The sequence below is a fragment of the Phocoena phocoena genome, chromosome 8 (assembly GCF_963924675.1).
Source record: "Phocoena phocoena chromosome 8, mPhoPho1.1, whole genome shotgun sequence".
NCBI classification, from domain to species: Eukaryota; Metazoa; Chordata; class Mammalia; order Artiodactyla; family Phocoenidae; genus Phocoena; species Phocoena phocoena.
In genome coordinates, this window is record NC_089226.1 from 66,642,097 (window position 1) to 66,664,214 (window position 22,118).

Genomic DNA, 22,118 nt, shown 5'->3' on the forward strand with positions numbered 1-22,118 from the left:
CGTGTCCCCTGCATCGGCAGGCAGACTCTCAACCACTGCGCCACCAGGGAAGCCCTGTAGACTTTTTAATGATGGCCATTCTGACCAGTGTGAGGTGGTAGCTCACTGTAGTTTTGATTTAATTTCTCTAATAACTAGTGAAGTTGAGCATCTTTTCATGTGCCCATTGACCATCTGTATGTCTTCTTTGGAGAAGTGTCTCTAGGTCTTCTGATCATTTTTCAGTTGGATTGTTTTTTAGTTGTTGAGTTGCATGAACTATTTTGTATATCTTGGAAATTAAGCCCTTGTCAGTTGCATCATTTGCAATACTTTCTCCCATTCTGTAGGTTGTCTTTTTGTTTTGTTTATGGTTTCCTTTGCTGTGCAAAAGCTTGTAAGTTTGATTAGGTCCCATTTGTTTACTTTCATTTTCATTTCTATTTTCTTGGGAGACTGACCTATGAAAACATTGGTATGATTTATGTCAGAGAATGTTTTGCCTGTGTTCTCTTTTAGGAGTTTTATGGTGCCATGTCTTATGTTTAAGTCTTTAAACCATTCTGAGTGTATTTTTGTGTATGTTGAGAGGGTGTGAAGAACTTTAGTAATTATTGAACTCTAGTTAATTAGATTTGTATCCTGAAGTATTTGGGAAGGAATGTACTGATTCAGCAATTTCGTTGAAATGCACCAAAAAATAAGCTAAATTGATGAATGGGTAGAGAGGTGGATGGATGAATAGATATATGATAAACCAAGGAGACTAAAATCTAATCATAGAATCTAGGTGGTGGGTATTTGGGTGTGCACTAAAATGCTTTCAACTTTTCTATTTATTTGAAAATTTTTATAATAAGATATTGCAAAAAATATTGTAAAGCTACTTGATTGAAAACAGGAAAAAAAATCCATCATGGAAAAATATACAAGCAGATGCTTGGAATATTTACAAACATTTAAAATGCTGGAAGGCTGGATGTTAATATGAAGAAAAATAAAACTAGTCCTATATATTTTCTGCAATATATTCCCTTTTTTGTATTATAAAATAGCCATATATATATATGAATGTTGCAGGCAGAGTGCAAAGCAAGCGAAAAGACCCTGTGTGTGCTTAGGGAGACCTTTACAGCTGGAGTGCAGAGAGGGAGGGCGGTGGGTAGTAGCTGAAGACAGAAGGGGAATTGGAGGGCAGTGTCATGTAGGGTCTTTTTTTTTTTTAATAAATTTATTTATTTTATTTTTGGCTGCGTTGGGTCTTCGTTGCTGCAGGCGGGCTTTTCTCTGGCTGCGGCGAGTGGGGGCTACTCTTCGTTGCGGTGCGCGGGCTTCTCATTGCGGTTGGTTCTCTCATGGGCTGTGTCCTGGAGGGACCCTTTCTTGACCAAATCTGTCCCTTCCACAAATGTCTCCAGTAGTCACAGGTGGTCCCAAACCATCTAGCATTCTTGGTCACTGTTTCCCTTTCTCTAGTTGCCAACCAGACAGCCTCCTGAGGTTTGGGAACAGGAACCTTCTCTTGCATCCTCTGCCATCCCACAGAGCAGCCTCAATGGTCTTACCTATCTAGTTGAGGAGGGAACATGCTAACACTACCACACAAGGCCCAAGGTAACCTGGAAGAATTTATATAGGATTGTGATTTCAAGTACAAACTCTGGGATCTGAGGTTAGTTGTCAACCTAGTCCTGTGACCACGGTTAAGTCATTTAACCTTCCTAAACTCCAATTTTCTCATCTGCCAAATGGCGACGAATTATGCCCGGTTCAGGGTTATTGTAGGAAGGAAATGAGGTCCCTGTATTACAAAGTGCTTAGCACAGTTCTTGCACGGTAGAAGCGGGCAGTAAGTGGGAGCTCTGAGTTTTATTATTGCTATTATCAATACTGTCTCTACTCTTGCTCTTCCCAATATGGGATGGCCAGGCATGTGCAAAGGTGGGACAGAGTTGGCACTGTTGATGACATACTTTGGCATCTGAAATGAAAGGAGTCGTGGGCTGCTGATCTCTTCCGTTGGTGGGGGAAATTCCTGGGAACTCATGCCTTAGATGGGGAGGAGATACAGGAGGTATGAACAGCACCCAGAGGCAGGAAGCACAGCCTTGATGATTGTACTTCTGACTCCCAAACAGGGGGTCCAATCTGAGTGTACTCACAAGGCCGAGGGACAGGATGTTTGCAAATGAAACTGTCCCTGAAAATCCAGACCCCGTGGTCACTGGTTGTAGTTGCTCATACAAGGGTTAGAGCACCGGCTCAGGCTGAAAGGGAGGGACAGAGAGGAATGGAATGTTTCTCAGAGCAATTCATATTATTGTTTTGAGAGCAGGCAGGGAGGACAGGATATCTTTCTTCATTTCCTCTCTGTGAATTTCTGAGGTTAGTAAGTGGTGGTAATTGTTACCCAGAAATAACTGGGTGTGACCCAGATACAGGAGAGTCAGACCAGGGCAGGGGCAGGGCCGTGTCAAGTCAGATGAGGGTTGGCTCCTCACCAGAGTGGCCCTTGAAGTTGCTGTGAAGAGTCAGGTCTGCCCCCCCCCCACCGCCCCACAGAGAATTTCTCCATCCTCGGCTCGAACCGTAAGTGGCTGCATCTCTCTTAAGCCCTCCTCACTTAGCACTGTGAGGCTGTGAGGCCATGCCCCCCGGATTAGCATGTGGAAGGCACCTAGGATCTGATGACTCTCTGTCCTGTGATTCTGAATGAGCTGTTTTTACTTGTGGTAACCCAGTAATAGTCAGGGCCTTCCTGCCTGGGTTTAGATAAGTGGCCTGCCCTAAGAGCTGGTGAGCCTGTGAAGCCACGCCGGGAAACGTGAGGGCACGTCCCTGGAACCAGAGCACTGCCCGGGGAGCTGGCCTGTGGGTCAGCATGCCGGGAGGGCTGCTGCTACCAGGGAGACGGCACCACACGTGACCTTGTGTCACTCAGCTCGCTTCCAGGTCTCCGGAGGCACTAGAGAGGCTGCCACTGTCCATACCCAAACCACCACTGCTGTGGCACCTGCCTGAGTGGCTTCTGAGGACTTGCAGGGGCTCTAGCTTCGTCCAGCCTATAAATTTCCATCCCAGGGAAGCTCAGGCCTTCCATGCAGAGGCCCTGTGCACTCAGACTGAACACAGCTCCATTCAGGAGGCCGACGTGTGCTGGGTGCAGGGAAGGAGCGAAAACTGGCCTTCCTTCATCCTGACCGTACCCTCTGTGGTCCATCCTCCTGGTTAGACAAGCAGTTCAGAGCACAGGCTTTGAACCCACACTGCCTGGGTTCGTGTCCAAACTTGACCACTTCCTCATTAGGTGACCCACCTTAGAGCAATTTCTGACCCTCTTTTGCCTCCATTTCTTAGCTCAAATATGGGGGTAACAACAGTACCTGGAGCAAGTTGCTTAACTTTTCGATGCCTCAGTATCCTCACGTACAAAGTGGAGATGGTGATGACAGTTATCTCATAGATAGGGCAGCTGGAAGGATGAAATACATGAAATGATTAGGACAATGCCTCGCAACTGGAAAGTGCTGAGTGTGGTATAGTTTAGATCCTAGAATCATCCTTTTCAGTGAGGCGCAGAGCCTGGGTGAGTGAGCTTGTGAATGGCAGACCCTGGTCTGCCAGCTGCCTGCAACTGCTTGCTGGCTTTCTCTGCCCCACCCCACTGGGCTGTCTGCACACGGAGCCCCCAAGGAAACTGGAGGCAGAATTCAGAAGTGGAAATCAAGCCTCCGGACGGCTAACCCTGGCTTAGCCCCTGCTCCACTCAGCGGCTCCCTCTGGGGACCGATCCTTCTAGCATTGCTGGCACCAGTCCCAGCACACCTACCCACTTAGGGGTTGGAAGATGCACCGTGTCACCAAGAAGTGGGTAGTGCTTGTAGGGCTCCCCTGGGAGAGCACAGGGGTCCTGTGTGAGCTGGGGCTGCCCCAGCCCTGTGCCTTGGCAGTGGGTGAGGCCCCTCATCCCCTCTTCCCACCCTTTGATAAATAGATGATCTTTCCATGTGGTGTTTGTCTCTCTCCACGAATGTGGAGGTCTAAGCACTGCCAAGCTTATCTATACAGTGGACTTCCTGCTGGTGTTGGATCTGCCCTGCTCCCCACTGCGTAATAAATTTATGTCGCCTGAGCACACAGATCTGCTGACATCCGTGATCCTGGTGGCCTTGGCAGACTCCAGCTCCCCCAGCCTGGGTGGGAAATGCAGACATAAACCCTAGCTGACGTGAACCGAACATCCTTGTTACAGTCGGACAGCAAGAACTGGGTGGGCCGTGAGGGTGTGGGACGTTCCGTCATCCATCAGTTCTTTATTGAGGCCTCCTGTGTGCCAGGCCCTGTACTGGACATGGGGACAGCTTTTGAGGAGCTTTTACACTGGCCTGGGAATCAGATGCAGATAATTATAACACGTGGAGCTTAGTTCTGGGGTAGCACTAAGGACAGAGCCTGTGGGAGGAATGTATAATCTAATTTGGGGCTCGGCCTCAAGGCTGAGTTTTAATGAAAAATTTTTGTTCCTTGGCACCGAGTCCTTAGCAGTGAAGCCCGGATGCGTCTGGGAAAGGTGGAGAGTTCCTCTGGGTTGAGTTATCACAACACTTTGCGTTCGTGGTCTGTTTGCACTATGCTCGCCATCCAGAGCGTCAACCATGGGCAGGCCAGGGGAGCCCTCTTCTCGCCCGCTCCTCTGCCCAGGCACGTAGCAGCCGCGGTTTTCGGGTTCTTGTCAGAACTCCGAGTTCCCATGTTAATCATAACAAGTGTGCTCGTAGAGGAACGGGCCTGGCCTCGGCCAACAAGCCTTCTCTCCTGTCTTGATAACATCTGTACCGAATTTTCTCCCTTTATGTAATTAGGCCCATTGGTATTTGCTTTGGGTATGACTGGCGTCTCTGAAATTTCAGGCCCGAAGTATGAGCTGGCGCCTAGGGTGGTGGGAAAACTGAGCTTTCATCAGTGGGATTTCAGGTTTAGCTGGGAGGGTCAGAAATGGTACGCCAGCTACTGTTTGCGTGAGAAATGTACAGCAGACCCCCAACTGGTGGGAATGGGATCCCCTGCCTGGCCCCAGGAGCGGTGCTGGGTCAGGCCTGGTGGATGATAGAAGGATGCAGGAGGGCTCCCCTCCTGCCCTTCCTGCCCTTCTTCACCCCACATCCTCCCACCCCACTCCACCCCTGGCCCGGGAGTGACAGAACTCAGCAAACAGGAAAAGATGCGCTAACTGCAAAGAAATGCAGTGAATCTAGACTTAACCCCGAAGCCAACCTCAGAGTGTCGGCGTTTGGAGTCTTGCTTTGAAATGCCCGTCATGGTCTGGCTATGTCTGAGCCAGAGGAGCTGTTTGGGGTGTGAGATAAAGAGGGAAGCTGGGCTTGGGGGAGTTGGTTCTCTGCAGTCAGCTCCAACCAGAAAGGAAGCAAAAGGATTTGCATACCCACTCCCTGTCTCTGGAGTGAATTGTATCTCAGCGGTGACTTCATTTCCCCTAACAGAGTTTCCACCAACTCTCTGGGAGGTTCCAACGAGTAAGCCACACTGATTGTGGTGTGGGAGCTTCTGATATGCTTATTTGCAGTTCCCCTTTGGGAGTCTGGAGGCCTCAGATGAGTGATAACTGGATGATGGAATATAGCTAGGGGAAGGGGAATGCATTTTTTTAAGATAAGTTTTGATCCCAAGCAGAAGGGATGTTTCCAGATGCCTGTGCAATGTCAAGCAGTGGGGTGTGGTTGCAGATCTCCTTCCCTGTGACTTTGCTGGGGTATCCCCAGTTAGTTAGACCCCCCAGTTGAACTCCTGCCTCTTGAAGGTGGTTCAGGAATTGCCTGGGATAGGGCAGGCTGCTGCATGGGGATGTCTCTCAGCCAGAATATCACCCTTTTCCCATTTTTATTGGATCGGTGCTGCATGTAAGACTTTATTTGAATGGAAGGACTTTTGCCCAGCATAACTAGTTCGGTAGGTCATTATGTATCTTCCCTTCTTTCCTAAGTGGCTGTAGCTTCCTTGGGGAAGGACCCTTGTCTTGTTCAGTGTGACAGGGTCCATTGAGACCTAGCATGGGACTTGAACAGAATCCTGTTTTGTCACCTCTGCCCACACGGCCCCATTGCCTACAGGGCCAAGACCATACTCTTTCACTTGACGTTTCAGACTCTCGACGTCTAGTTCCAGACCAATCCTTGTCTCTTTTCTCTCCTTTCCCTCCTTTCCCCCAAAGTATCCTTCTCTCCATCCACCTTGAACTAAGAGGTTAAATGCCAGAGCTGAGATTTAAGCCCAGTTCAGTTTAACTCTGAACCTCACGTGTATCTTACTGTGCCTCCCCCGAATCCTTTTACCTCTGTGTCCCTCACGGGGTTTGGCACAGTGCCTGGTGTGTGGTAGGCCCACAGGTAATGTACATCGGATGGATGAATGGCGGGTCCTAACAGGTGCTCAGTTTGCACTCACTGGTTGATTTGGGTGGATGGGGGTTTGCTCCCCAGTTACGCTGCTGACTAGGGGCTTGTGTCTGCAAGGCTAGAGGTTGCTGAGTGCCTTTCTCCTCTCTCCCCTCTGCAGTGTCTCATCATTGGAGGAGGACCATGTGGTTTGCGCACTGCCATTGAACTTGCCTACCTGGGGGCCAAAGTGGTCGTGGTGGAGAAGAGGGACACCTTCTCCCGGAACAACGTGCTGCACCTCTGGCCTTTCACCATCCATGACCTGCGAGGCCTGGGAGCCAAGAAGTTCTATGGGAAGTTCTGTGCCGGCTCCATCGACCATATCAGTGAGTGGAGCCACTGGTGACACCCCATGTGGGGAGGGGGCTGACCCTGGGTGGGGTATATCTCCACATTGTGGAGACCCCAGGATATTTCATCTTGCAGGTCTCTGGGGGCTCCACACATCCAACTGGCAGACATTTAATTCCAGGCCCTGTGCTGTGCCCCACTAGGCTGGAAGCACCATGAGGCCAGGGATCATGGTATGTCTCATTCACCAGAGTATCTCCAGGGCATAAAAGAGTACTTGACACATAGTAGATGCTCAATAGACTTCTGTTGAATGAATGAATGAAATATGGGAAACAGAGGCAGAGGTAAGTAACAGAGTCTGCACCCTCAGAGAACTCACTGAGATTCTGTCAATAATAAAATGTGCTTTAACAGAGCAGTCAGACTTGCTAAAGGAGCTCAGAAGAGGGAGCCACATAAAACCATTCAATGGGCCAGGTTGTCAGGGACCTCTTGGGTAAAGGAGTTGGGACACCGTGTTGCCTGTTTGGGGAACCAGGGCAGGTTTTAGAACAGAGGAATGCCACCATTGACAGATCCTGTACCAGGTTTCCTTGAACTTTAAAAAGAGAGAGGCCATCGTGATGGGGGTTCACCCAGAAAAGAAAGGGAATTGGGAACATGGATTTCAGGTCCCGGGCCATCCCTGAATGCTTAGGTGGGACAAGGTGAGCATCGAGGCCTCTCGCTCTGACATTACTTAGGCCTGGGTCTCTCGAGGCAAGATCTGTGCAGACAGGCTTTGGAAGAGCAGCCTCCCTCCTCATGCTCTGCAGGGAGGAGGTCTTGAGCCATTTTATATACAGCAATCATGACTCATAAAAGGGAAGTTAAAGAGAGTTCAAGCATTTGAACCGATTTGGGTCCAAAATCTGTCTTGTCCATTTTCTGTGTGACTTGGCTCAGATTCTTTATCTTCTTCCAGCCCCAGTTGTGTCTCCCCTAAATGTGATTGATGCCTGCCTACCAGGAGGGCCGAGAGGATTAAATGAGGTCACGTGTGAAATGTGCTGTCTCTGTGCCTGGCAGGTCGTAGGTGCTCAGGAAGTGCTTTGCATTCAGTGGGGTACAGTGAGCAAGAAGCAGTCGGGATCCCTAAACCAGAATTAATTCAGAGCTGCAGTCTCTCAACCAGTGAGTGGAAGGAGAACCCTGAGAGCCATGTTCTTATGAGCACAGGCACTGATGGGAAAAGGGTGTAGGGTTAGGGCGGGAACAACTGGAGAGAATTATCAGCCAGACAAGGTGTAATTCAGTCAGATACAGGAGAACTTACCAGCAGTGGCCCAGGGTTTGTTCTCACTCCGGGATGAGAAAATTCCAAGAGTCTATTGGAAAGAAATTTGGATTTGCCCAGAAAGCTGCAGTGTCAGCTTTCCAGATATTCCTTACCACCCACAGAAGAATGTATATTGGTACCAATCTAGAATGACAGCATTATGCACCACTTTCCCATCGAGCCTTGCTGAGAGGCAGAGCCGGGCATCAGGAGGTCTGGGGAGGTCCCAGGCTGCCAGGCTGCCTTGACAGCCAGGAGCCCCTCACTGCCTCATTAATGGGGCCCCCATTTAACCCCTAGTCCTTGGAAATATGCCAGCATGCAGAAGCACTGGCAGGACTGGAACGGAGATTCGAACGTTCAGAGTGATCATTGTCAAGGGCAGCTCTAATACCTGCGAGAAGAGAGGCAGGGAGAATTTATTGAGCACCTACTGGGTGCCAAAACCAGACAGACGAAGAATGTTGAAACTATGAAGAGAGGCCAGGCCTCCCCCACAGCCTGTTTCCAGGCAGGAGGTGGGTTGGGTTCTTTAAGCCCCAGCTGATCGGCTTCCTTTCAGATTGACCATGGTCTCCAGCCCCAGCTGTGACCTGGTCCTCGGCACTGCTCCGCAATTCCCCACTTGTCCTGTGTCGGCATCCTTCTCCAGTTCCCAGTGCTGACGGGCACTCCCCATCCCAGCCCCCTCTCCTTCCTCCTGCCCTCGCCTCTCCCCAGTACCCATTCCTTCCTCCCAGCCAGAGGCCAGAGGCCGAGCTGGCCACTTCCTCTCCAACTCTAGGCCCTCTTGCTTTCCTTCCCTCCTTTTACCTGCCCTTACCCTCACACTGCCCTCTAGTCCTCTGATAGAGCCCATTACTTTTCTTCATCTCAAAATGTTTATGCTAGAAAGAGGCGACATAGACTTTGCCTATACTTTCTACTCATGCCACCTTCCATTGCGGTCTGATTTCTTCCCGCCACTGTGCTAAAGAAATTCCAGAAGCTTCCCAACCTCCCGTGCCCTGGCCTCCTGTAGTCTTCATTTTCTTAATCTCTCCATGGGATCTGGTATCTTGGTCCCTCCTCCCTTGGCTTTCAGGACTGCAGCTCAGGGCCTGTTCTGCAACCCACCTTGCCCCCAGCCCCCAAGCCCTGCCCCATTCTGTTTACGCATGTTTCCTCTGTTAGACAGTGTTCCATGTCTCTTGGGCCTAGCATGGCACCTGACACATGGTAGCTGTTCAATAAATGTTAAATGAGCGAAGCCCACAAAATACAGAGGGACCCACAGATAATTTGAAACTTTATGCTCTCAGAAATGTATTTGAAGGCATGCCCATTTGTGCTCAATGGCAGGAACAAAATAGAGAAACAAGGAGCCACTCCTTGGGGGAGTTTAGGAGAGTGGGTAGGAGGTGGGAAATCATGAGCCCAGCTTTGTGGGGAGGAGTCACCACCCCACCCCTTACCCTGGATGGCTGAGAGCTTAGGTAGAGTCCCCCACAGGGTGAGCCGTTTGCTCTCTGACTTTACGTATTGGCTCTTTGCTGTCTCTCTGTTTACGCCTCTTTCCATCTTCACTTTATCAAACCCACAGCCCAGTTCAGGAAGGAGGCAGGAAAGAGAGAGCCACCATCATTAGAGGATTACCTAACAGCTCGAGCACAGTCTCGGAAACAGATCTGAGTCCACATTCCAGTTTTGTTCCTGTGTGAGCTTGAGCAAGTCACTTAGGCTTGTTGAGCCTTAATTCCTCATCTCTAAAATGAAAATAGAGAATTCCCTGGTGACCAGTGGTTAGGACTCCACGTTTTCACTGCTGAGGGCCCGGTTTCAATCCCTGGTTGGGGAACTAAGATCTGGCAAGCCAAAACAAAAAAATTTCTTTTTATTAGGAAAAAAATAAAATGAGAATAATTACTCCGAAGGGCCACTGTAAGGGTTAAATGAGAGAACACAGAGTGCTTAGCACATAATTAGTGCTCAGTAATGATCGTTACTGGTACAGGCATACCTTGGAGAAATTGCAGGTTCAGTTCTAGACCATCGCGATAAAACGAATATCCCAATAAAATGAGTTACATGAATTACAGTGCATATAAAAGTGATATTTACACTATACTATAGTCTTTTCAGTATATACGCATAACAGAATTATGTCTAAAAAACAATGTAAATACCTTAACTTTAAAATGCTTTATTGCTAAAAAATGTGAACCATCATCTGAGCCTTCAGTGAGTTGTAATCTTCTTGTAATAGTAACATCAAAGATCACTGATAACAGATCACCATAACAAACATAATAATAGTGAAAAAGTTTGAAATATTGCTAGAATTGCCAAAACGTGACACAGAGATACAAAATGAGCAGATGCTGTTGGAAAAATGACACTGGGAGTACTTGCTTTGACGCAGGGTTGCCTTAAACCTTCAAGTTGTAAAAAATGTAATATCTGGGAAGTGCAGTAAAATGAGGCATGCCTCTATATTGCTACGCTCAGAAATCACTGAGCAGTGATAATAGTGTTCTGTATACAGGAGGCACTCGGACATTGCTACTGACAGTTCATCTCTTCCCCTCAGGTATTCGTCAGTTGCAGCTCATCCTGTTCAAGGTGGCCTTGATATTGGGGGTTGAAATCCATGTGAATGTGGAGTTCGTGAAGGTTCTAGAGCCTCCTGAAGATCAAGAAAATCAAAGTACAGTATAATTTTCCTTTTGGTCTAGAAATCAGATATTGCAAAACGGAAATCATATTTGCAACTCCTAGAGGATGTTCCTGTTAAGGTTATTCTTATCGAGAGCCGTTTGGCATAATTTCATCAAAGGATCTTTTACCTTTGTGGACCATTGCTGTCACTTGAGCTTTGCTCTTCAGCTCCCAGGGGATTTATTATTAAGTATTTAACATATAATTTGGTTACCCTGTCACTACGAGGCGGTAGTTTGACAGATGAAGTCTAAGTAGTAAGTAGGAAAAAGACATAGATTCGGTTGTCTGGTAAAGTTCATTCGCATACTCTTCAAGCTGTGTGTATACACACATAGATATGTGGATACACTTATTATACCCACATGATATTTTAAAATCCAGTAAAGAAAGTGAAGTTTCTAGAGCAAATATGAAATAAATGTTCAAAATATTATTTAGTATATAATATTTTTGAGCTTTATTGAAGAATAATTTACAAACCACGAAATTCACCCATTGTAGGTATGTCTTACTTAGTAATTCATCTCTTGTTCCTATTAGTATATATATATAAATTCTGATCTTTTATATACATCGTGGTCAGAGAGCTTGTTCATGATGCCTCTGCATCTTACTTACTATCAAACTCTTCTGCCGCTGGGCCGGGCTTTCAGTTTTTGGTCCAGCTTCATGTCAGGGACCTCATAGTTTCACATGCAGGTTACAACTCTGATTTCTCCCATCCTCTGCCCAGAATATTGAGAATTTAGGGGAGATGTTAGTTGGCTTTTGCGGCAGGACAGCAGCTGTAATTTAACTTTGAGACCTGTGTGCTCTTCACCTTTCCCAGACCCCTAGTGGGTGTTAAATCCTAATTATGGGTAACCAGCAAGATTGCACCTGAAAATGGTTTCATAAAAGACTGTGTATTGCCCAACAAGAACGTTTGAGCATAATAAAGTAGTAATTCACGCTGGTTTCATTATACCCTGCACAAGCTTTTAGTTCTGTTTAGCAATGGGAAGGGACCGAGGAATGGGGGGATACCGAGAGAACATGGTAGAATCTGTTGATATAAATAAGGTGCAAGTGAGACTGGTGTGAGGATCGTTAGGATAGACTCCCACCCTTTATAGAAACCAGTAAAACCAGGCGTGGAGTTAGCACTGCTGGTTTACCTTGTGCTGGATTGAACTGAAGCTAAAGCCAGAAGGACTCCAAATTCAAGTGTGAATCTGGACAGCTTGGGTCTTTCCGCTGGAGCCTCTGTCTGGGGTGCCTGTACCTGTCGCATTATCCATTTCTCATGACCAACACAGAGGGCATGTAATCACTCTGTCCTGCTAACTCATCTCATTTTTCTGTCCTGGCAGAAATTGGCTGGCGGGCAGAATTTCTCCCTGCAGACCACTCTTTGTCAGAGTTTGAGTTTGATGTCATCATTGGAGCCGATGGCCGCAGGAACACGCTGGAAGGTGAAGACTCTTCTTCTTCCGGGGGCTGAGGATGGAGGGATGGGAGTGGGAAAGGGTATATCAGGAAGGGTGTGGAGAAGGGGGGCAAGATGGCAGGTGCCAAAGCTGGATGGGGGTCTTGATAGAAGGCCAGACTGCCCTGCTGTGCCTGAGGCTGAGTGTTTAGAGAACAGCCATTTAATACTTTCTGAACCTCTGTTCTCCCAACTATAAAATATTGATAATAGAACCTCTCAGAAGATTGCTATAAGGGCTGGGAAAATGTAAAAATGTTTTATAAAAGAAAAGCACCATGGAAATTAAAAGAAAAAATCAACATACATTTACTAAGCATCTGCCAGTGTGAAAGCCATGGTGCTAAGCGCTTTCATACTTCTTCCAACTAAGAGAACCATTTTCATACCCTTCATGGTACTGGTTTACTGTGAAGTATAATAACCCAGAAGGAGAACCCCATCTCTTCTCATAACTTTAAAGCGTGCTCACTGCTGGGCAGTAAGATAAGTTTTGCCCGAACTGTCAAAGAACAAAACAGTGCCTCTCTACTTCTAAATTTGGAAGCGTTAACATGTTTTTAGGGAAGAATCTATTCAGGCTGAGAGAGGAAGAAATGCCATTGCGGAGAAATGCCTTCAATCACCTCCACCCCAGCCCCAAGGTTAATTGGTGCACAGGTTATACTAATTTGCACCAGCTGTACTAATTTAAGACCCTGGGTTGAGGACAAAGTGGTCCCACATGGCATCTCTTGCGCTGGGGACAGGTGTGCTTTTTTTTTTTTTTTCCGGTACTCAGGCCGCTCACCGTTGTGGCCTCTCCCGCTGCGGAGCACAGGCTCCGGACGCGCAGGCCCAGCGGCCATGGCTCACGGGCCCAGCCACTCCGCGGCATGTGGGATCTTCCTGGACCGGGGCACAAACCCGTGTCCCCTGCATCGGCAGGCAGACTCTCAACCACTGCGCCACCAGGGAAGCCCAACAGGTCTGCATTTTGAGCTTGTCCTGCTCAAGGGCTGCAGGCTGCAGATGTCTGCTGGGGAGGGCACCTTCTCTGAGGACAGAACACCCTCCCTAAACAAGGGCTGATCTCACAGAACTCAGGATGTGTATGTAGTCTGCCTAGCTGAGGCACTTCCCACCTGCTATACACCCGCTGCTCCTTTCCTCTTTCTTCACTTCCATACCCACTCCCTCGCCCCAAGCAATCAATAACGGATATCAAACAAAAAAATTTTAAGCTGCCAACCTGAATGCTGTACTATTAGAATTTTTGAGCCCATTCTGATGGTTTGAGAAAACTGTAAGCGTGAATATAAAAATCCAGGATCCGGGCTTCCCTGGTGGCGCAGTGGTTGAGAGTCCGCCTGCCGATGCAGGGGACACGGGTTCGTGCCCCGGTCCGGGAAGATCCCACATGCCGCGGAGTGACTGGGCCCGTGAGCCATGGCCGCTGAGCCTGCGCGTCTGGAGCCTGTTCTCCGCAACGGGAGAGGCCACAACTGTGAGAGGCCCAAGTACCGCAAAAAAAAAAAAAAAAAAAAAAAATCCAGGATCCATGATCAGCTTGAGGGATGGTTTGATATTTTGTGAACATGAAAAGCAGGGCAGGAAGGGGGAGAACCACTTGAGCAACTGAGGACCAGGTAAGCAGACTAGAGCAGGGTTCTCAATGGGCACTATGGGCAATTGGGGGCCAGTTTCTGTGGTGGGGACTGTCCTGTGCGTTGTAGGATGCTTAGCCGCACCCTCAGTTGTGGCGACCAGAACCGTTTCCACACTTGGCCAAATGCCCCGGGGGGCAAAATAACCCCAGTTAGATACTAGAGACTAGTGGCCATTTTGACCGTTTCCACAAAGGTCTAATGAAGAACCAAAATGAGGGAGTAATGTATAGAAACCCAAGGTTATTTTTTAAAATTAATTTATTTAATTTATTTTATTTTTGGCCGTGTTGGTTCTTCATTGCTGCGCGCGGGCTTTCTCTAGCCATGGCGAGCAGGGGCTACTCTCCATTTCGGTGTGCAGGCTTCTCATAGCGGTGGCTTCTTGTTGCGGAGCATGGGCTCTAGGCACGTGGGCTTCAGCAGTTGTGGCACACAGGGTCAGTAATTGTGGCTCACGGGCTCTAGAGCGCAGGCTCAGTAGTTGTGGCGCACGGGTTTAGTTGCTTCGTGGCATGTGGCATCTTCCCGGACCAGAGCTCGAAACCTTGTCCCCTGCACTGGCAGACGGATTCTTAACCACTGCGCAACCAGGGAATCCCAACCCAAGTTTTTTAGTCAAAGGGATTTTTGACAAAGAAGTGTGGGAATCGCCAAGAGGCTTCAGTGTCTGGTAAGCCAATGTGAGGGGAATTCCCACAGGTGCTGAAGACAATGGTTCTGTCTGCTAGCGAGACAAATGCCTTGCATTAAGCAAAGTAAACAGCAGTACCTGGGATGGAGGGGAAGTTCAGGGCTACAGGAAAAGACAGATGCTAAAAAGAAAAGGGATTAGGAGGAGGTGGTCCACTGAAACGGGACCACCTGCTTGTGATCCTCTGGGCAACTGCCTGTGATAGTGTGGTTTATAATAAGGCAATTATATTTTGTCTTTGTCCCCTTTCTGGCACAGCTACCCAAACCCTTGGAATTTCCTGAGCGATAAGGGCAAATAGGAGCATTTTTTGTTATGATATTTGGCCTTTTGTCTGTGGTTCCTGAAATCAATTCAGAGCCATAAGGGTGAAATGGGTGTCTTGTTATTCATAACAAGCTCCTTTTCACACCGAGTTTATGTTAATGAAGAGAGTTTTGGAAAGCACCTAAGGAAGGGAGGGGACTGGTTGCCAGGGGAGCCAAACAAGTGATTAGAGGGTTGGAACATTCAGTCCCACCCTCTGACCTCCTGGGAGGGGAGAGGGGTTGGAGATTGAGTTCAGTCACCAATGGCCAGTGATTTAATCAATCCGACATCTGTAATGAAGCCTCCACAAAAACCCAAAGGAGATGGTGTGGAGAGTTTCCGGGTTGGTGAACACGTTGTTTGGAGAGGGTGTGAAAGCTCCATGCCCTTTCCCCATAACTTGTTCTAAGCATCTCTTCCGGCTGGCTGTTCCCGAGTTGTTTAGGAAGTAAAATGTTCTCTGAGTTCTGAGAGCCACTCTAGAAAATTAATCAAATCCAAGGAGGGAGTCCTTGAACCTACAATCTATAGCTGGTTAGTCAGAAGCACAGGTGACAACATGGGCTTATAATTGGCATCTGAAGTGGGGGGCAGTCTGGTGGGACTGAGCCCTTAATCTGTGGGATCTGATGCCATCTCTGAGTAGATAGTGTCAGAATTGAGTTGAAGTGTAGGACACCCAGCTGCTGTCCTGGAATTGCCTGTCGGCGTGGGAGGAAAAAAAACCCCATATTGTAATTGGGTGCAGAATTCTTATGGCCATTAAAAAGCGATTTCAGTGTATACCGTTGAAAACTGTAAGAGCCTCGATTAATCACTGAACTAAAATAATTGCAAGTTAGAGTTCCATGTATTCATTGTACATTTATTGACTGTGTACTAAGTGCCAGTCACTATGGACTGGAGGTAGAAAGAAAATTTGTTAAAATCTCTGTTGCACAGGAATTCAATCTCATAATTCTACTGTTCAAAGGGAGAAGAAAAGAAACCGTGAGAAATGCTGACAACGTAGTTTCAATTGTATAAGTTTAAAGTGCAGATGGGTCTTTCATGAGACTACCTTGCAGCAACGCCTAACACATCCTCTAAAGGATGAGCCCTGTGATTGCCCATTGGAGAAGCACAGTTTAGCCTTTTGTTTGTGGAAGCCTAACCAGGATAATCGGTCCTATAGATTTTAGAGAAAGAAAAAGTCCCACTGACTTTGAAAGGCCTCCAACGGGTTTTCTCGGGGACAAACCTCAGCATTTCTGCCTGCCGCCTGTTCTCTAGATCCAAAGTTCTGGTTTCACTGGCCTGTCGGCCATCTGAGAATAGCTTTCTCAGTAATCTTTTCCAGTTTTCACACCAAATCCAGAAGAAAGACCCACTTTTCCCCTTTTCTTCCCACAGGGTTCAGAAGAAAAGAATTCCGTGGGAAGCTGGCTATTGCGATCACCGCCAACTTCATAAACAGAAACAGCACAGCTGAGGCCAAGGTGGAAGAGATTAGCGGTGTGGCTTTCATCTTCAATCAGAAATTTTTTCAGGATCTTAAAGAAGAAACAGGTGGGACCCTCACCTTTCTCCAAACCAGGCCATCGTCGATGCTTCTCTGTAGCGTACAGGGGTTGGGGGAGGAGGGCACTCAGCTTTCCCAGCTCTTGGGAACAGGAGACTCACGCTGATAAAGTGGAAGCAGGGATTTCTCTTTAGGATTAATAATGGGCAGGATTCCTTCGGGGACAAGAAGGATTCTTGAGGGAAAGTTCTAGATGTTGTACATGAAAATAGATAAACATTTTTTTTTTTTTGGATAAACATTTATTTACTCAGGACACATTTACTGAGTGCCCATTGAATGCCCGCACTCAATGTCATGGGATACACAGTCGAGGTTGACACGGTACCCTCCCAATAGTGGCTCCTTGTCTAGGGAGGGACAGCCACGGAAACCATCCTAATGCAGGCTGGTGAATCTAGGCCCGACGCCAATGTGGAGATCCCGGAGCACTCTGAGGGGGAGCCAGTAACCTGTGGGTGGTCCCTGAAGAAGCATAGATGCTTTTATCAGTGCACCTGCTGCCCTTTCCCTCAGGAACAGTCACAGATGCTGGGGTGGGGGTGGGGCACGACACTCACCCAGGGGCATCAGTTGTCCCCAAACCATGGGACTTGAAGAAAGAAGGGATTCATTCATTTACTCAACGGATATTTATTGAACACCTACTATGTGCCAAATGCTGTTCAAGGGCGTGAGATAGAGCAGTGGGCAAAGCAAGCAAACCCCCTCTCTCGGAGCTTATATTCTATGGGTTGCAGAGGGACCATCAATAATCAAATAACATGTCAGGTGGTCTATAAGGATAGTGGAGAAAAAATAAAGCAGGGTGAGGGCGAAGAGGGATGAAATTCCTGCTTCCAATTAAGTAAGTTTAAGATTTTTTCCCTTTCTTTTTAACCTGATTTGGAAATATATATATTTCTCATTGAAAAGGCAGTGTAACAATGTTAAATAGAAGTTTTGTACTAAAAATAAATCATTAACACCCAGCACCACCTAGCACAGGAACAGTCCTCATTTTCATGTAGTCCTTTACGGTAATTTTCCACCTGCATCCTTACTTTTTACATGGCTAGAGCTTTTACCATAGTGTCAGTCCTGTTATTCTCCATTTCTCATTCAGCATCACATTTTAAATACTGTCCATTGTGCCCAGTCCTACTGATGGTCAGGTTTGTCGGAATAGCTCTTGAAGTGGATATATTGTCACCCACTGCTGAAGCATTTAAACCAGCATTAAACTTACCATGTGTTTTTGTATTGCCTTCAAGCTAAGAATGGTTTTTAATATATTTTGAATGGCTGCAGAAAAATCAAAAGAAGAAATTTTGGGGACAAATTGAAAATTTATGAAATTCAAATTTTATAGTCCATAAATAGAGGTTTATTAGAATGCAGCCAGGCCGGTTTGTTTACCTTGGTGCCATGAGGGCTTTCAACACAGACTGGATGGCCCACAAAGCCCAAAATATTTACTCTCTGGCCCTTTACGAAAAAGTTTGCAGACTTCTGATTTAAACCTTTCAGTTCTTTACTGTTACCAATAAAACTACTTCCTTTGGATTATTTCCGTAAGATAGCTTTCTAGGAATGGGATTAGTTATTGAGCCAGACTCTGCTTCTTCCTGGCCACAGCAATGTGTGTCCACTGCATGACCCTCTGAGTGTCACTATGGTGGCATTATTTTATATTAAAAAAAAAAGTATTTCCTTCCAGCATATTATGTCCTTTAGAATGATTTAAGAATTCTCCAGCCCTCTCTTCACCTCAAAAACCAAGAAAATAAATGCTTAAATAAACCACTAAATATAAATTATGACAGGACATCAAGTTTGTTTTTCCAAATGTTTCAATGAGCTTCCTTTGCACTTTGCAAAGGTCATCACCTTTGGCCATTGTTCGACAACAGTGCCCTTCACAGAATGAGAGGGATGTATTTCCTCGGATCCTCTGGGGGGCCCTGTGCATTGATGGCTGTTTCCTATTTAACGGTCATAAAGGGGTTTCCATGGTTACCCAGCAGCCTCTGTGATAACTGCTGATAAGTTGCCTCGCGTCTGTTCCTTTCTCTCCCTTCAAAGAAACCAAACCAGTGGTTATCAAACTTGAGTGTGAATCAGAATCACCTGTATGGCCTTTTCGAGCACAGATTGCTGGCCAGACCCCCAGTGTTTCCCATTCTGTAGGCCTGGGGTCGGGCTCCAGTTATTTGCATTTCTAATCAGTGCTCAGGTGATGCTGCTGCCGCTGCTGGCTAGGGATCCTACTTTGAGAAACACTGAGCTACGCTGTCATTTTACGGCATTTGTTTTAAAGGCAGAAACCTAGTCTATAAAGTCTTTTGCAATTGGTGGAAAGCACAGAAAGATACAACCCAGTCCTCTGATTGAGTTTTTCTACCAGGGCACCTGGGTTTTCACACATAACAGGGGGATGGTAGAAATGTCCCTTAGCAGTCTTTGGAGAATTCACACAGCTCTTTGCATCTCTGGTCACATGGAGGAAACGGTGGATGGGACTTGGAATCAGACGGGCTGGGGTTCAAATCCTGGTTCTGTTGCCACTTAGCTGCCATGCCACAGACAGCACTGTGCCTTCCTGCAGCACGTACTCAGCTGTGACTTGGAAATACTGGTCTACAGCCCCAAAGGGCTTTATGAGTTTTAAAAGAAGCTGGCTAGGGAACTTCCCTGGTGGCGAGGTGGTTAAGAATCCGCCTGCCAATGCAGTGGACACGGGTTCAGGCCCTGGTCCAGGAAGATCCCACAGGCCGCGGAGCAACTAAATCCGTGTGCATACAGCTACTGAGCCTGTGCCCTAGAGCCCATGAACCACAACTGCTGAAGCCCACCTGGCCTAGAGCCCTGCTGCGCAACAAGAGAAGCCACCGCAATGAGAAGCCTGTGCACCAGACCCAGTGCAGCCAAAAATAATTAAATAGATAAATAAATTTATTTTTTAAAAAAAGAAAAGAAAAACAGTGGCTTAATCATATTGCAATGTATAGCGCAGTGGTTAAGAATCCGCCTGCCAATGCAGGTGACACGAGTTCGAGCCCTGGCCCGGGAAGATCCCACATGCCGCGGAGCAACGAAGGCCATGCGCCACAACTACTGAGCCCGCATGCCTAGAGCCCGTGCCCCGCAACAAGAGAAGCCACCACAATGAGAAGCCTGCGCACAGCAACAAAGAGCAGCCTCCGCTCGCCGCAACTAGAGAAAGCCTGCTCATGGCAACGAAGACCCAACACAGCCAAAAATAAAAAAAAATTAGTATAAAAAATTTTTTTAATAAATGTGTCAAATCAACATGTCGTACACAAACTTACACAATGTTATATCTCAATTTAAAAAGAAAAGAAATAGTATCTTTGTGGGACTGTGGTGACTAGGGTAAATTCTGGCACTTGATCTTATCTTTGCTCGCCCTGTATGTCTTAAAAACTTGTCGAACACCAATATTCTGCAGGTAAATAGTGAGACCCGTAATGAGGCAAAGCAGGGCTCCTGACACACAGTAGGCGCTGAGGAGATAATACTGAGTCCATGAACCTTCTCTTTTCAGGGATTGATCTTGAGAACATTGTTTACTACAAGGACTGCACCCACTATTTTGTCATGACTGCCAAGAAGCAGAGCTTGCTTGACAAAGGTGTCATCATTAATGTACGTATCGCTTGGCTATGATGTCCTGTCTTTCCCTTTGTGACCTGGGCTGGCAGCATCAGCGAGTGCGGGAGCATATGTCATCCTGCCACAAACTGAGTAATGGGGGGAAGAGGGAAGGGACCACCATCCACCACGCCCTTCTCCTTGGTGGTGCATGAGTGTGTTGGATGGAGGAGCCCACACGAACAATAGAGGCAGAGGTGTTTCTGCAGAGAGCTGGGCTGGTGCGGGAGGGGGAAATGCTGAAATTCTTACCCAGGTGTTAGTGTGGGTTCTTAACCACTGAGAGATCAGCTGAGTCTTTTCCTTTCAAGTGTCTCATCCCTGCCTTCTTTTCTGGGAGGTCACACACATACTTTGGAGGCAGATGGGGGCTCCTTGTCCTAGTGGGATCCAGGCAATTTCACTTGTGAATTTCACGCTGCGGCCCCCTTGTCATGGTATGGGGGAAAGCCCTGTTGCAGTCAAGAAGACTCAAGTTGAATCTTCGCTCTGCCACGTATTAACTCAGGACTGTGACTAAGCTGTTTGCCTTCTCTGAACCTCAGTCTTCTTGTCTGCAGAATAGGAATAATAGTTTCTATCTAAAAGGATTGTTCAGAGGAATAAATTTTAAAACGTATACAGAGCACTTGGCATGTAGCAAGTTGGTAGCTTCCCTCCATAACTTCTCTGCCTGGTTTGGACACTTGCTTTTTTGTCCTGCTGGCTTCCTGGCCTCTGCTTCCTGCCTTTGCACCTTCATGCTTATACAGAGAGCAGGGCTGCAAGGAAGGAGCACATGGAGTGGCCAGCACCAGGCTGGCACCTTCTTTGGTCAGGTTTCAACCCCTCCAGAGACCCTGTTCCTGCAGCTGCCGCTGCTGCTGTACCCTTAAGATAAGGATCATGCAGTCCAAGGTCAGCCTGCTCTTGGGGTGTCGGCCTGTAGGCCAGGCAGCACGGTGACCATTCATCGCTGCTTGTCAGAGAAGAATGTGCCTATCCTCACGCCAGCTTGTGCTGGCAGCCAGCTGGGCAGCTTTAGTAACCCAGCCCTCCCCTGGGCCTCCTCCACATCAGCTCAGGGCTTTGCTGAGAGCCCGGGCTGCTGGACAGAAGGCTGGGAGTTGGCGGGGGTGTGAGGGTGGGGTTGAATGAAGCCTACTTAGCACAGTCAGCAGATGTGCGAGCAGTGCCTTTCAACACCTGGTGCCCCACTGCTGATCCGGTCTGGGGGAGGTGAGGCCATGTCCCCATTTTCCCTCTGTTCCACAGGTGTCCCTCCCAAAGTTACCTCCCCTATTGAGATGCCTGTGTCAGATAGTGAAGGACTATTTGGGGTCCAGGGTGCAGGCACAGAGGGTGCAGGGGAGGGTCTAGGGAGACTCTTGTTTATCCCACCCCTGGAAAGTCAGGCCAAGTTTGACTTGGGGTTCCTATTTCACTGGCTAAGTACTCCGGCCTGCTGAGATGCTAAGGTTCTCCCAGGTCATCCCAGGGTATTTGTCCTGGCCACAACATGTTACTCATGGTGACTTGATTTTTTGGCAGTTGTCAAAGCCCCTCCATGCTCCCCTCTCAGGCTCCGTGTCATGGCACAGGTGGGTGGGAGCTCCTCGCTGTGGTCCAATAATTATCGCAGGAGCTGGGAGCAGATCACAGGCCCACAGTTGTCCTCATCAAGGCCTTCCTTCTCCCTCAGAGAATCTGGGAGTATCAGCTGAGCTGGTGCAGAGGGCCCTCTAGGTATAAGACATGAACTCTAGAAATAGGAGGCCATGGCTGGACATGGGAGAACTGGACACCATTTGGTTCAGGAGCCCTGGCTTGAGTCTCCAGGTGTCCAGCCAAGCTCTATAGCATTTGCATAAGCTGGGAGCTGACCCGTCAACCCCGAGCTACTTAAAATACCATTCTTCTCTCGCTCCCAGAGGAATGGCAAGTCCCCTGTTTTCCTGTCCCTGTATGGGTCAGCGTCTTCCTCGAGATGCACAAGGTGCTGAGTGAATGTTTGTTGAATGACTGACTGACCTGCTTCCCCATCTATTCCTGCTGATCTCT

The 22,118-nt window shown here is 47.7% G+C and overlaps 1 protein-coding gene across 5 annotated transcripts in view; it reads left to right on the plus strand.

Annotated features, from left to right (window-relative positions):
* MICAL2 (microtubule associated monooxygenase, calponin and LIM domain containing 2) overlaps positions 1 to 22,118 on the plus strand; it is a 219,913-nt gene that overhangs the window by 81,083 nt on the left and 116,712 nt on the right. For 4 of the 5 annotated variants that reach the window (XM_065882898.1, XM_065882899.1, XM_065882900.1 and 1 more), the window contains exons 2-6: positions 6,553 to 6,760; positions 10,616 to 10,732; positions 12,099 to 12,200; positions 16,256 to 16,411; positions 19,972 to 20,072. In XM_065882898.1, coding sequence (XP_065738970.1) covers positions 6,553 to 6,760; positions 10,616 to 10,732; positions 12,099 to 12,200; positions 16,256 to 16,411; positions 19,972 to 20,072 — 684 coding nt within the window. Of the gene's footprint in view, positions 1 to 6,552; positions 6,761 to 10,615; positions 10,930 to 12,098; positions 12,201 to 16,255; positions 16,412 to 19,971; positions 20,073 to 22,118 lie in introns of those variants that run through there. The other variant, XM_065882902.1, reaches the window with a different exon arrangement.